This window comes from Cynocephalus volans, chromosome 7 (assembly GCF_027409185.1).
Source record: "Cynocephalus volans isolate mCynVol1 chromosome 7, mCynVol1.pri, whole genome shotgun sequence".
In the NCBI taxonomy this organism is placed as follows: Eukaryota; Metazoa; Chordata; class Mammalia; order Dermoptera; family Cynocephalidae; genus Cynocephalus; species Cynocephalus volans.
The window spans coordinates 67,192,652-67,208,601 of NC_084466.1; the positions used below are offsets into that span (position 1 = coordinate 67,192,652).

General features: G+C 45.3%; 1 protein-coding gene across 2 annotated transcripts; it reads left to right on the forward strand.

Moving 5' to 3' along the window:
* The first annotated feature begins 662 nt into the window (after positions 1-662).
* ARL11 (ADP ribosylation factor like GTPase 11) lies at positions 663-6,909 on the forward strand. 2 transcript variants are annotated; one of them, XM_063102479.1, is made up of 2 exons: positions 663-833; positions 1,899-6,909. In XM_063102479.1, the coding sequence occupies exon 2, from the start codon at positions 1,917-1,919 to the stop codon at positions 2,505-2,507; it is 591 nt and encodes a 196-aa protein (XP_062958549.1). In that variant the 5' UTR covers positions 663-833; positions 1,899-1,916; the 3' UTR covers positions 2,508-6,909. The 2 variants fall into 2 exon arrangements, with proteins under 2 accessions (XP_062958549.1, XP_062958550.1); XM_063102480.1 differs by lacking the exon at positions 663-833 and adding an exon at positions 1,044-1,125.
* Positions 6,910-15,950: the final 9,041 nt, after the last annotated feature.

Below are 15,950 nucleotides of genomic sequence, written 5' to 3' on the forward strand. Positions count from 1 at the left end.
AAAACCAGCAACATCAACCACAACATAACACAGTGGTGCACACAACACACTCCATGTTTCTTGCTTTTCCTAATCATTTCCTCCTGTTAAAACATAGCAGCCTAATGAGAACGATACAGTGTCTGACGTTCACAAAGCATTTCTCAGTGAGTAGCACAACATGATAAAAGAGAAAGATTGACTATGAATCTCAGCCAGATCATGAGCTAATTATTTACCCCATCTGAGCCTGTTTCTTCATTTTTAAAATGGAAGAGTCCCAACACACAACTTGGTTCTTGACATTTTAATTAAATAACATGCAGGAAAGCAGAAAGTAGCACAAAGATTATTGGTTACAAGAGCTAAATCACTGTGACTCCAGATCCAAATTCAATTGCTACAGAATCAATGGCTTCTGACCAGCCAATTTTTTAAAACTTATATTTTCTGGAGGTGTCATTTTTACTGGGAAAAACATAATGACACCTTTCAAGAAAAAAATAAGCAATAACTTTAGTTGTCTACCACACATAACACAACTTTTTAATTTTTATGGGTCACCTTTAACACACACACACACACACACACACACACACACACCTATTTTTAGTGTGTTCGTCATACTTGGGCAGTTTTTAAAAAGCATGTATGGTTCCAAGCAAATAAAAGAATCTCCAGGCACCAGGAAAACACCGAGGCATATGCTGAAAGGAAAAGGTCTGACTCTCAGAGTTCTCCAAGGAGGAGGTGACAGATTAAGGGGAAGCACAGAAGGCAGCAGTTGAACTTGGGCTCAGCTCCGAACTTGGGCTCAGCTCTGAACTTGCGCATCAAGACCGAGTGGCTAAGAGGTAGGAATTGGTGCTGGGCCTCACTCTGCGAAGAGCTGTGGCACTGGGGACATCTTTGTGGAAGTCCCCAGCAGCATGGCTGCTCCAGGAGCCCAGGGAGGGAAGGGCTGCAGGACCCGCCCCCACCCCCAGCCACCTAGGAGAAGGAAGCAGAAAAGGAGAAGCAGCAACAGTCACTTATACTTCCTCCATGATTTGCTCTTGGGACGTTTCTGAGTAGCAGAAAGCAGCTCTGTGAGAGAAGGGAGCCACAGGGGAGGAACTTTCAGCACAGCCTAAAAATAACACAGAGGTAATTTTAATTTTTACTCTTCTGCCCTGGGAGTAGCGAGGCACAGAGGCTGTCCTGTTTTCCTCCAGAGGCAGCTTATGTACACTCCTGGAGGTGAGGCATCGCTTCTGTTCCATCCGGGTTTCTCCTAAGTGGGGAACAAGCCTTATGTCTTAAAATTTGGGATTCTTTAAAAATGCATGGGGTGTTCTAGAGGTCATCCACCTGGGTAAGACAGTGGAGGAAACCACTTTGCTCTGATTCATAAATCTGCCCCCAGTCGGCAGCATTTATAAATGGCCACCGTTTACAGGACATAGTGCTGGTCCTGTGGGGAGTTCCAAAGGTGGCAGGAGTTACCATGAGCTGAGCCATCCTCTGCATCTGTGCATGGAACCCAACGTAGCTTCCATTTCAGGGTTTAAGCTTACAGGAGAGAAACAGAGGCTAGCAGCCACAGACTAGCAAAAACTGAAGACATCTTTCTGTTATTCCTTCCTACCTAGGTCTGTCTAACTGAACTTCATTTCGCCTCTTTGCTTTAGCCGCTGGAGAGTGTGAACCCACATACCATGTCTTCCAGGAAGCCCTGTGCTCTTCTCTGAAGCAGGCCCCAGAGATGGGCCAGCTGACAGTGACTCATACACCCTCCCTTCCAAAGCCCAGGCCTGTGTTTGAACCCTGACCCTATAGAGACTTTCCCTATTTTAGAGTAGAAGCTCTTCCATGTGTCTGCATGGGTTTGTGGTCCTTCAGAAAACAATAACTGATGTGCCATACCCTTTCTCCCCTAGGGTTTAGCAGTGGCCACCATGGGCTCTGTGAATTCCAGAGGCCACAAGGCGGAAGCCCAGGTGGCGATGATGGGCCTCGACTCGGCAGGCAAGACCACGCTCCTGTACAAACTGAAGGGCCACCAGCTGGTGGAGACGCTGCCCACCATTGGTTTCAACGTGGAGCCTCTTGAAGCTCCTGGACACATGTCACTGACCCTCTGGGATGTCGGGGGGCAGACCCAGCTCAGGGCCAGCTGGAAGGACTATCTGGAGGGCACAGACATCCTCGTGTATGTGCTGGACAGCACAGATGAAACCCGCCTGCCTGAGGCTGTGGCTGAGCTCAGGGAAATCTTGAATGACCCCAACATGGCCAGAGTCCCTTTCCTGGTGCTGGCCAACAAGCAGGAGGCACCCGATGCTCTTCCCCTGCTGGAGATCAAAAACAGGCTGGGCCTGGAGCGATTCCCGGACCACTGCTGGGAGCTCCAGGCCTGCAGCGCCCTCACTGGCCAGGGACTGCCCGAGGCCCTGCAGAGCCTGCGGAGCCTCCTGAGATCCCGCCGCTGCCCGTGTCTCCAGGTGAGAGCTGGTGGGGCCGGGAGTGGGGAGAACAAGACCTCTTGACCCTTGGGTCTATCTCTGCCCATCCGAACTGCAAGAGCCAGCTAAAGCTTGAGAAGCTTCAGCTCAGTTTATCAAACCAGAAGGCCCCCTGTTCTTGCACAGGATATTTTCTCTCGGGACTTATTCTCAGTGGTGTTTATGTTGAAAATCAACTATTTTTGAATAATGATACTCTAAGAAAAAGAAAAACCCTCAACACACTTCATTTAATAGCTCGTTGCCAAGTGTGAATGGAGCAATTGTAATAACAGAGCAGGAAGTGGTTACATAATAACTGAGACCTAACTTCACACAGGGAAAGAGGTTTCAAAACCAAAGAAGAATATCATCTGGACATGGTCACGGTATATCTTTATGAGGAGCTTATATTTGGCACGTGTTCTCACATTACACAGCTCTAAATGTTGGATATTCCTTCCTATCCTGGATTAAAATCAGTCTCCTGATAGCTCCTGATGGCAGTCCTGCCCTGTCTGCAGCAACACAACATAAATTGGTCTTCGATACTCTTCTAACACCTGAGATCTGCCAGGTCTCTCTACCCAAAGCCTTCCCTTCAACTGCCCGGTTCGGTGTTTCCTAGTTCTTTCTTGTGTTTCAAGGCTTCCTGTGGTAGACACTGAGGTCACAAAGATGAGAGAGAGACAAGGCCTCAGGGCCTGTGGAACTCTGGCTGAGGAAGCAAAGTACCAGGACTGGGCTCTGTGCTTGGTGTTTTACCTAGATGATCTCTAATTCTCACAATTTTGCAAAAAAATAGAATTAGAAACTGAGGCTTGGAGAGATTGTGATGTCTTGTTGCTTGAAGCATAGAGCTATTAAGTGACATGTCTGGAATTTGAAACCAGATGTGTCTACCCCTAATGACATCATGCTTCTGGAAGGTTTAAGCTGGGGTAGACCCTCAGTCAGCAGGTGTGATGGGAGAGTACTCTAGTCAGAGGGAAGAGGAGAGAGGGTGTAGAACGATAAGTTAGCTGGTGTGTCTTGAACAGGGGGCTGGGGTGAGGGTTGGCTGAAGGTGACATTATAAAAGGAAACAAAACTGGAGAGGAAACTTAGGTCCAAGTTGGGGAAAGCTGTTTGGACTTTAATAATTAGGAGTTCAGCTCAGGAAAGGGAAATCATGGAACTTACCATTTAAGAGGATGACTTGGTGGCAGTGTGGAGGTGAAATAAAGAGAAGGGGGGACCCTGGAGATGGGAGACCAGCTAGATGACCATCGCAGAACAGAGGAGAAGGAAGGGAAGGGAGAGGAAACACGAGAGTTATTTTTAAGAGAAAAACTTGAGAGAGGAAGAATTTGAAGATGGCTCAAGATTTTGAGTCTGCATGACAGGAGGGACTGGAATGTCATGAACTTGAGAAGGTGAGCACAGGAGGAACAGGCTGGGACAGGAACCGGGACCACTGGGTTCTGCTTTGGAAGAGCTGGGTATAGACTTGATTGTAGCTTCTTTCAGACTGGGCCATTATCTGCAGTCCTTGAGATGCCTAGTACCCTACTGGAGGCGTCTGCTTGTTGCCACTTGTGGAAGCTCATTTCCTCCTCTGATTTGTCACTTGTTATTGGGAGCTCATCCTCAGTGGGATCTGTTTTTCTGGTGACTCCCATATGCCCTGGACTGTGACAGTGTTTTTACAGAGTAGTTTTGCATTTGCACCGACCAGGATCCCGGAGATCTCAGTTATTTTCGACCAAATATTACGCTTGGGGCTCTCTGGGCCTCACAAATAGTATAAATCTTGACTCTGCACCCATTCAATGCACAGGCCGTAAATAATCCATTTCTGACAGGTGATTTTTTTTCTTTGCATCCATGTCCCAGGATAGACAACTCGCTTGCTCATACTTCCCTGAGCTTGTGGGCAGCATTTTCTAACTCCCTTTTGAGGATGGGGCATCTCCTTGATGCTCTTCCTTTTCTACTGAGCTCAGATCAACATTTTCTCTCTTCCAAGCAAGACTAAGCTGCATGTGCTGTTCCCACACAGGTGATACAGCCTCAGCACAGTCCCTAGAGCCTAAGTTTGGCTCCACTAAAATCTCCACAGTCTCCAGACTTCCAGCTTGTGCCTACTGCTTTGGCTGTGGTTTCTCTTCATTTCTGCCACTAGATGATTTCCTTTCCTTTGTTCAAAGACAGCATACATTGAAAAAAATTTCTTTTGTTATAGTTTACCCAATATTTCTATGACTCCCTAATGGGAAAGCCATCTATCATGTTGCTAGATGTTCCCAACTTGTTTTGATATGTGGCCAGGTGCCTTCCTGAGGTGCTGGCAGGAGGATGGTATGGTTAGATCTGTACTGAGGAAGATAACCTGGGTGTTTGGGTGGAGGGAGGATCCCGAAGGCAGGCAGACAGGTTAGAGGAAGACCATGGTGTCTTTTGAGCCAAGCACACACTATTGGCACCACTGGTCTGCATGGACTTTCTATCCCTGCAGCTGCCCATCATGCTGTTGGTATTTTTTTCCCTGTTCTCTTGACAATCCTCTGCTTCAGCCAGGCCAGTCTCCTCTCTGACACCAGAATGTACCATGCTCTTTCCCAGCTGCCAGTGTGTGCTCCTTGCTGGACTAACGAGTGGACAAGAGGGCCGGCAGGTGGCTCTGAGTGTTTGCCTAAAGCCCGCAGTCTTTGAAGCTGGAAGTGCTTGGTCTTAACAGACCCCAGGAAGTCTCCTTTCATCATCCCCTTGGGTGAGATTCTGGAAAAAGAACAAAAGCAAAATACTGTAATTACCATGCCCAGTTAGTGTTAACCATAATTCCCTGTTGGTCCGTCTCCTGCTTGGAAGGACTGAATTGAAATCACTCACATAGAATTACCCAGCAGGTGAGTTCTAGGATGTTAACTGCACAATTCTCTGGGTGGGAGGTGGGTTTGAGAGCCTCGGTCATTCCACTCACTGGCTTCTGGAACGTTTGCCTGCAGCAAGCATGGGAACCATACAGGTTATGGGCCCTGTGCACCCTTCTGGGATTTCTGATGTCCCTGCACATGTGTTCTGGCCCGTTAAGTTTCCATGTCAGGCAAGCAGTCATTGCAGTTACAGTAGTGACCACAGTGGTGGCAGCAGTCCTGCGGAGTCACACATCTTTAGGGAAGCTTCCTAACACTGCTGCTCTTCCTTAGGCTTAAGTTGTTTTTCTTTCTGCCCATGCTCTTGAATCCTGCCCGTGATTTAAGGACTCTGAGATCCCATCTCCCCAGGAAGACTCCAGCCACATCCATCCTCCTGAACTCCCATGGTGCTGACTGTCCAGGCCCCACTTCTTACTGCTTTAACTGGGGCTGCTCCACATGTTGAAGTGTGTTCTCTCTGGGTATGGTGGAAATTCCCAGAGATGAGGGGTCAAGCCTTCCAACCTTCTACCCTCTTCAAAGCCTGGAACAATATTAGATACTAAGAGTTGCTCATTAAGTACTTGGGTGAAGAATGAATAACTAATTACAGTGAAGGAACTGGGTGTCACAGGGGGGTGTCCCCAGGTCCTCTGAACTATCCAGAATAAAATCCAAAAATGAAAACACCAAGAGGTCCATTGGCTTGAGAGCCAAAATGCCGGCACAAACCTACACCTCAGGCATCCTTTGTAGTAAACACAACTGAAAGTCACACGTACTCTTTCTACGTCACACTCTGAACAACCTGACTTTTAGTGTGCATAGGAGATGGGGTGGTAAGTGGGGACCTGTGACCAGACCGGAGGTCGGGCAGGAGTGACGAGACTGTTCAGTAGGTGCCTCTGCCTCAGCGCCTGGGTCAGGAGGTGGAGGTGCTGACCTTCGCTGCCGCCTCGTGGGCCCGTGAGAGCAAACACGACTTAAAAATAAGACTTAATTCTTCCTGTTGAAAATGAGGGAAGGGGCTTCACGCTCCTCCCTTTTCTTAGAGCATTTACTTTAGGAAATGTATATTTTTAGTTCATTTCTCTGTCTCTTTGAGATGTACATAAATCTTTTTGATAGCTAAATAAGCCTCTGGGCAGCTTTAGGACTCAGGAACGTTTTTCTCAAGGACCCAGGAGCCACCCCTTTGAAATGTCATCATGAAGGGAGCGGGCGCCTCATCTCCCAGTTCGGTGGGAGGAAAGGAGCCTAAACTGGCCAGTGCCTCGCTTTAAGTTGCAAAACTATCTCCTGTCCTAAAGATATGGGAAGCTTGTTTTTCCTTCGAATGAAACCAATTAGCTAACACAGATGGTGACCCCAATTACCAGGTGAATCCAGGGTGAACTTGGTGTGACAAATGGTTCTGTCAAGTCCTCTTCCTTGAGAACGTGTCTGGAATAGGTTGCATCTACTGGGCTATATTAAGGTTTCTCTCCGTCTTTGCAATCACTTAGGAGATTGCCTATGACGAGCATCACATTCTGGTTGAATGCTTTTGCGGTAATAAAACAGTTTAATTTCTCTGTTACCTTTGTGGAGAGGTTTTCTGGGTTGGCAGCAGATTTGTTTTCACTTATATTTCCTCTACAGGCCCATCGGCCTGGCTCTGTGAGCTTTGAGTTGCACCCATGATTGGTGAAATGACGTGGGTAAAGAAAAGGGTCCTCATCCTAAATGTGTCCTAGTGAACAAAGGAAAACTCAAGATGATTTCTGGAGGGCACTTAATTAGGAGTGATGAACACGACTTCAGCATGACCTGCGGCAGTCCCCACAGGCAGGACTCTGAACACCTGTGACTGTCCCTGACCTCACCGAGGTAAGAATTTTGCAGAGCCATGAAGGGTGACCCAAATTCCCTGCCCACGTGGCTCATAAAAGCAACAGCTCAGGAAAAGCAAAACAAATTTAGAAAGAAAAAAATAAGTCTTTTATTTTCACTTCATTGTCTTGATTTCCACTCCGCTGACACATTCACACCCAAAGAGATTTGGCTATGTGGCTACAGATTGTAAGTATTTAAAAATTTTTCCTGAGAAATGGTATTGTCCTGCCTCAGATCTCAAACCAAAACTTGATCATGAATCTCCCTTCTGTTCCCAGCCTGGGCCACATGGATATTTTTGCAGGCTACTTCAAGCATGAAATTGCAAATCTAAAGAAATTAATTCTCATAAAAGCACTTCTAATTTTTCAAATAGAAGGAGGCATCATAATTATAAATGATCTCTGGATTATTAACATGACACCATATCATTTTGCAATTTTTATTCTCCCTTTTTTTTTTGAATTTCACAAACTTCAATTTCAGTGGCATTAAGTGCTGGCTTAACCTGGAGGGAAAATACAAAGGATATAAAGAAATGTATATAAAGCTTTTTCAGGGTTATGAAAATTCTTCCATGAGAGAATCACTACCAAGAGGAAGAGGCAACCCCACACTTGGTTCAAACTGGCACTGTCTAAATGCAGTTGAGCATGGTGGTTTAGGGTTTGGGCTTGAAGTCATTCAGAACTGACAGAAACCAGCTCTACCCCTCACCAACTGGTACCCTTGGGCAAATTATTTAATCCATCTAAGCCCCAGTGGGGTTTCTCTAAGTGCCAAAGGACAGCATCATGACCCCAGTGGAAAAAGAACCCGCAGTCACAAAATTCCATAGGCCTAATCCTAGCTGCAGAAGGAATTCATTCTTCTAAATGAGCACTCCAAATTCTTCAAGCAAGTCATTTGCAAATGCACCCCCTTCTACCATTTTAAAGATAGGATTCTGTTCTCCAGGACAATCAGATGGTCCCTAGGAGTCAAGAGCTGTGGGCAGTGGGGCAGAGCCAGTGGTTGTTTTGTTCTGACACAGCTGTGGTCACAAGGCTCTTCTACAAACGTTGCAGCTGCCACAGGAACTTCCGTCCCCTCAGCCAGTGATGACTCAGGAGGTTTTGGAAAGGGGCACTTCTCAGGCATTTTCTAGATAACACTGGGAGCTGGTTGCCAGACCTGACTCAGAAGTATGAAGATTCACTCCCTAGGCTTGGCCTACAATAGCCTAGTGAGTTCAGGCTGGAATATGATGAATAAACTACCTATGGGGGTCTTTAGTAGGTACAGAGAAAGGAAGAAAGAAAGTCTTTGAGACTTGTGGTTTAATATTTTGAAATGCATACATACATTTAACTGTACTCTCTCCAAACCCTACCAGAGAGACAATAAAGGGATTTTTTTAAAAAGCCAAAGCCCACTCAAAAAAAAAAAAAAAAAAAAAAAAAAAGCTAAGAAAGCAGAAGAGACAGTAGCAAGCTTGAGGAAGCAACAAAATTATGGAAGATGGAAAGTAACCTCACAAACCAGAGAAAGCAGAAACCTAAATCTGCTGGGGATAGGATGTGTGTGTAGAGATCAAAGAACCTAGTCTATGCCAGGGACTGGTCTAAGGTGTATTAACTCGTGCAATCAGCCAAAACATTAGAAGGGTTTGCACCCTAATTTTGAAGATGTTAAGTAACTTGCCCTAGATCACACAGCAGCATTTGAACTTCTGCAGAGGTGTGATGCCAGAGACTATGTTCTCTCTACATGGCTTCAGATGATAAGTCCTTAGGCACCAAACCCCAAAAGATCTCAGTACCTGGAATATCAGGGAGCACCAAAGTGGGGCTGAAAACGGAATTGGTGAAAAGTCTGTATGAAGAGAGACCCTAAGTCTCCTCTATTTTACTCAGACAGGCAACTGCCTCTCCTTGCCCCAGGCAGGATGCTGTCGGTTTCTTCTCTGGAGGCTTTACCCAGTTGAGGATGGGGTGAGAAGCCTGTGAAAACAGGAGAATTGAGTGAAAGTCTGTGAACTGACCAGTGGGTTGCTTAGAGCTCGTCCCTGCTCAGCGCCCAGGTGCTGGCAGTGAGGCCTACGCAGCCCAGGTGGGGCTGGAAGCTCCTCTCTGGGAATTCTAACCACTAGAGAGAGGACTCAGCGATGCTGACATTTGAAGGTCCCCTGATGAGATAGTTGGGTCAACAATTGACAAGGCCTCGCCATATACACAAGGCTCACAGTTTTCTACCAGCTTGTTGGTAACTTCCTCTTTTTTCCACTTACATTTTTATTATTGAAAAATGTAAACATACAGAAAAATTGAAAGAGTAGTACAAAAAACACCCGAATACCAACCTCTTACATTCTAACATCTTGCCATATTTGCTTTATCTTTAGATACGCTTGTGTTATGTATATTGTTTTTCTGAACCATTTGACAATGAGTCACAGACATCATATTTCACCCCTACGTATTTCAGTATCCATCTGTAAAGAATAAGGACATTATCTCACATAACTATAAATCTATGATCACATCTAAGAAAATTTCCTAATATATTCTAATATTCAATCCATAGTTCAATTTCCCCCACTGTTCCTAGAATGTCTTTTACTTGTTCATACATTGCATTTGGTTGTTATGAGGGGACTTTAAAAAGTTTCTGAAAAAATAGAATTGAAAGATATTACAAATCTTTCCATGAACTTTTTGCAGTCCCCTTGCATGTGTCTTAGTTCATTTTGTGCTGCTATAACAGAACACCTGAGACTGAGTTATTTATAATGAACAGAAATGTATTGGCTCATGATTCTGGAGGCTGGGGAGTCCACGATCAGGTGAAGGCCTTCCTGCTGTGTCATAATAAGACAGAAGACATCATTCTGCAAGAGAGAGAGCAAGAAGGGGCTGGACTTTTCCCCACATGTTGCCTTTTTGAAGGGGCAGGAACAGTTACTTGAAGGAGTGTCTCACATCGGATTTGTCTGATTGTTTCTTCCCTCACCCCCTGACCCCGAATGTTCCTTTGTGCTGTCATTTGAGATAGAGTAGCTCTATCTCTTGTAAATCCTATAAACTGGAAGTGAGATCTAAAGGCTCGACTAGATTTGGATCAGATAATTTCGGCAAGACACACAGGTGAAGTTCTACCCCTCATGTTGTTTGTATCAGGGGATTGCATCTGAATAGCTCACTAGCAGTGAAGAGAAGTTTGATCATTTGGTAGAGGTGGTGACTGCTTGATCTCTCCACTGTAAAGGCACCCTTTTCCCTTTGCCAGTGACCTGTGGGTAACACCTGGGCACAATGTGAATATAATGTTCAGTGCCTTAGATATGAACAGACAATAAAGAATGACAGGACATCTGAGAAAACACCTATAATATGAAAGAGAGAAAAAAAAAATAGACAGGAAAAAGGCATTCAGAGGAAAGAGACTGTTGCAGGAAGCAAAAGAAAACATCCCCCCCAAAATAAATAGCCTTAGAAATAAGGGAAAATATCACATCCATGAGACAAAGATTGCTATGAAAAAAGTATTTAGAAAACAAGATAGAGCTCTTGGAAATCTACATTGAAAAACCCAATACTGAGATAAAGTAGAAAAAAAGTTTCCTAAATAGAACAAAAAGATAAAAAATAAAAAATAGGAAAACTAGACAATTAGTCCAAAAGTCTAGCATCAGATAACAGAGGTTCCAGAAAGACAAAAGAGAAAAAGTGCATGTATGGGGGGATTATCACAGAAATAAAACAAGAACATTCCCCAGAATACATGAATTTCTAGCTTGAAAGAGTCTACAAAATGCCCAATACAAATACCTTTTTTTTTTTTTTTTTATGTTTAGCTTAGCTTTTTCTCATTCTTTCTTCTGTTTACCTTTTTTTTTTTTTTTTTAACTTTTATTTTGTCGATATACATTGTGGTTGATTATTGTTGCCCCTTACCAAAACCTCCCTCCCTCCTCCCTCTCCTCCCTCCCCCCCAACAATGTCCTTTCTGTTTGCTTGTCGTATCAACTTCAAGTAATTGTGGTTGTCATATCTTCTCCCCCCCCCCAGTTTTTTTTTTTTTTGTGTGTGTGTGTGTGTGTGTGTGAATTTATATATTAATTTTTAGCTCCCACCAATAAGTGAGAACATGTGGTATTTCTCTTTCTGTGCCTGACTCATGTGGAATAGACGGTCTGCAGCATCACTCTTTCCCACAAATCAACCAATTTACAACTATAAAAATGTAACATCAGCCAAGCTGGGGCTGCTGCAGCTCAGGGGAAGAGGAGGAGAGACCTACAGAATTCATGAAGGGGGAGAAACTACGATGAGAGAAAGAAAAAGCTGCTCTGAGCATTTTGGGCCGCGGCTGCTTTAAGGCTCCTGGTGCTGAGCGCATGGAGCAGGAGCCAGCAGAAGCTGCAGCTGTGCCCTTCAGATGGAGTTAGTTGGAGGTAGCAGATGAGAAGAGGGCCTTGGTGGCCTCCTAGGACAGCAAGACCACTAATAGGGTTCCTGTGGACCCATGCAGGAGCGAGGAGCCAGAACAACTGAAAAAGGGAGCCACTCAGAGGCTGGTGAGTCATCACAAGGGACCGGCGCAGGGCCCATCCCATGCGAAGTGTTTGCAGCACAGGCAGTGGGGGAGATGGGCCCACCAGGGGAACACTGGGACACAGCAAGGACAGCCAATCTGCCCCCCAATCAGCACAGGACCACTCAGAGGAGACTCGTCAGGAATGCAGAATTGCATGGGGTGCAGTTTGATGAAAAAACTCAGGCCCAGATCAGAGTTTCTACACAACCCAGGTGCACCTGGTCTCTGGAGAGCTGGAAGTACCTATAAGGTCAACTGTTAAACTCTGAGCTGCACAAAAAGCCTTCCCTAGGGAAACAGCAGCAAAGCAGCAATTTAGCTCAACCACACAGCTCAAGTACTGGTTCCCACAGGAAGTGCCCCCGTGTTAGAAGCAAAGGACAAAAAATTAGTTCCAGCCCAGGCACACCACCAGCACCTTGGGGCCCACCCAGGGACCCGGGGTATGGAGTGGGGGACTGGACTACCCTCCCACAACCAGGCACAACATGCCAGCACCTCGGAGCCCACCCCAGGACCCAGGGCAAGGAGAAGGGGAACCAACCTCTCTCCCACACCAGGCACAACATGCCAGCACCTCAGGGCCCACCCGGGGACCCGAGGCATGGATAAGGGGACTGGACCTCTCTCCCACAACAGGGCACACCACACCAGCACCTTGGGTCTCGCCCAGGGACCCAGGGCATGGAGAAGGGGACCAGACCACCCTCCCACAACCAGGGCACACTGAACCAGTTCCTCAGGACCCACCCAGGGACCTGGGGTATGGAGTCGGGGACCAGATCAGCCTCCCACAACCAGGCACAACATGCCAGCACCTCGGAGCCCACCCTGGGACCCAGAGCATGGAGAAGGGGACTGGACACAACAAGGCACACTGCACCAGTGCCTCAGGGCCTGCGTAGGGACCTGAAGCATGGAGAAGGGGACTGGACCTCTCTCCCATAACCAGGCACAACAAGCCAGTGCCTCAGGGCCTGCCCACAGACCCAGTGCATGGACGGGGGACTGGACCACCCTCCCACAACCAGGCACACCACGCCAATGCCTCAGAGCCCACCCAGGGACCCAGGGCATGGAGAAGGGGACCAGACCTCTCTCCCACAACCAGGCACACCAAGCCAGCACCTTGGGGCCCATCCAGGGAACTGGGTCATGGAAGGGGGAACCAGACCACCCTCCCACAACCAGGCACACCATGCCAGTGCCTCAGAGCCCACCCAGAGACCCAGGGCATGGAGAAGGGGCCTGGACCTCTCTCCCACAACCAGGCACACCATGCTAGTGCCTCAGAGCCCACCCAGAGACCCAGAGCATGGAGAAGGGGCCTGGACCTCTCTCCCACAATCAGGCACACCATGCCAGTGCCTCAGGCCCTGCCCAGGGACCTGAGTCATGGAGAAAGGGTCTGGACCTCTCTCCCATAACCAGGCAAACCAAGCCAGCACCTTGGGCCCACCCAGTGACCCAAGGCATGGAGCCAGGAACCGGACCCTCCTCCCACAACCAGGCACATTGGGGCCTGCCCAGGGACCAGAGGCATGGAGAAGAGGACCAAACACCCCACAACCAGGCATACTGCCAGTGCCAAGGAGCATGCCAAAAACATCACCTCCATGTGCGTAGCCCACGACAGCCACCACAATAACCATGACTACTGCAAAAGTGGCTAGACGCCACAGCCACCACGCAGATGGTCCGCCAACCACTGGAGTGCATTCACACAAGGAGAGTCACTAGCAGAGACAAAGAAAAGAAAAGGATGTTTCTTTCCACAAAACCCATTTCAGAGTGACAGAAGAAGCATCTGCTCTATGAGAATACTGGGAGACCTGATCACATCTCTCAGTATTGGACAGATCACCTAGGCAACAAGTTAACAGAGTAACCATTATTCTTTCAGAAGGAGAGAAGAAATCTAGGGTGATTAGAGGGGGGAGGGGGAGGGAATGGGAGAAGGGGAGAGATCGGACAAGGGGCATAAAGAATAATTATGATTTGTAACAATATATATGATAGTAATATTGATTTAATCAACATATCTCAATGTTCAGCCCCCAAAATGTGTATAATTGATTTTGATTCAATAAATAAATTTTTTAAAAAAAGTTAAAAAGCAAATATATGAGATGATGGGTATGTCAGTTTGCTTGATTGTAGTAATCACTTCACTATGTATATGTATATCAAGATAAGTGTATCAAAACATCATATTGTATGCATTAAATACATACAATTTAAAAAATACCTTTTATAAAAATAAACACAAGAGCACAATATTGTGAAATTTCTGAACACCCTAAAAGAGAAAAACAGGTCACATACAAGAGATCAAGAATGAAAATGGCATTAAACATTTTAATAGCAATACTAAAATCTAAAGGAAGATGGGGACCTGGCCAGTTAACTCAGTTGGTTAGAGCAGGGTGTTATGACACCAAGGTCAAGAGTTCAGATCCCCATACCGGCCAGCTGCCAAAAGTAAAAAAGTTAAAAATAAATAAATAAATGAGGATGGAGCAAAGCCTTCAAAATTTGGAGGGCAATTTGAACAACAAAATTTTACTATAACCCATAAATAAATATCTATGAGTCAATGCTGATATAAATAATTGAATAACAAAACAAATAGAGAAGGAACAACTCCACCTTATGAGAGAATCCCAATTAATAAATGTAAAAGAGATGAGGGAAATAGAAAATCACTATTAGAACATTATGGTTATAATTGTTGCAGGCAAGGTTCATCAGTAGATGCTAAAATTAGTTGGTGAAAGTTTGACAATAAACAGGATACTTGCGTAGTCTCAAAGTATGTTGACCAATATACTAATTAATTACTAAAGAAAACGGTAACTTTACAGAGGGAGAAACTGGCAGAAACCACTCTAGTCCCATGATCAAGGTTAGCATCACCAGTAATAAGTCCTATAGACATCCTGCACCCCCTAATATAATGCACTAAGAAGGGCACATTGCCTGTGTGGTATTCTCGCCCCAAAATCCATAACTCTGTCTAATCATAAGGAAAACAACACAAATCCCAAATTGAGAAACATTCTACAAAATAATTGACCAGTATTCTTCAAAACTGTCAAGGTCATGAAAGAAAGATCTGTCTCAGGTTGGAGGAAACTAAGCAGACTCAACAACTAAAACAATGTGGGATCCTGAATTGAATCATGAGAAAATAAAATTACATTATTGGAAACACTGGTGAAATCCAAAGTCTGTAGTTCTTTGTTTTTGTGTGTTTTTTGGCGGCTGGCTGGTACAGGGGTCAAACTCTGGACCTTGGTGTTATCAGCACCACGCTCCAACCAACTGAGCTAACTGGCCAGCTGAAGTCTGTAAATAGTAGTGTACCAAAGTTAATTTCCTAGTTTTGATAAATATACTATGGCTATGTGAGATGTTAACATGGGTAAAGGCATTAAACAGAACTCTATTTTTTTCGCAGCTTTCCTATAAGTCTGAAATGATTTCAAAATAAGAAGTAAAAAAAAAAAAAATTACGAGGGAAAATTTCCAACTCAGAATTTTATAGCCAATTAAACTATAAATCAATTGTAAGGATAAAATAATGACATTTTCAAACATGCAGGGACTCACACACCCTTTATTAGGAAGCTACTGATAGTCATGCTCCCTCAAAGTAATAAACCAAGATGAAGACGTGGCATCCAGACAACGTGGAATTCAGCACCAGAGGGAAGCAAAGGTATTTGCAGAACAATTGGCTATGCAGAGGGCTCCTGAGCAGCCAGTATAGACGGGAGCAAGAGGACAAATGGTTCCTAGAAGAACGCTGCAAACCAACCATCCGGAGAAAAACAGTAGTTTACCTATTTGATTATATAAGTGAAGTTTTCAGTTTTGATAGAGTTTGGGATTGAATGATTGATATGCATGTAGAAAACCAAGCAAACAATCAGAAAAAAAAAAAAAAAAAGCAATTATCAGTTCCTGGGAAAACAAAAAGATGCACTGAAAGAAAATGTTATTATAGTATGCTAAATGGCTCAGGTGTGAACAATTTTTACATATTCATAATAATTTAAATCCTAAATGCTCATTTAACCAAAATATCTATTTTGGGAGGGGGGGAAGAAGGGAAATATGTGTGCAAGTGGAGCAT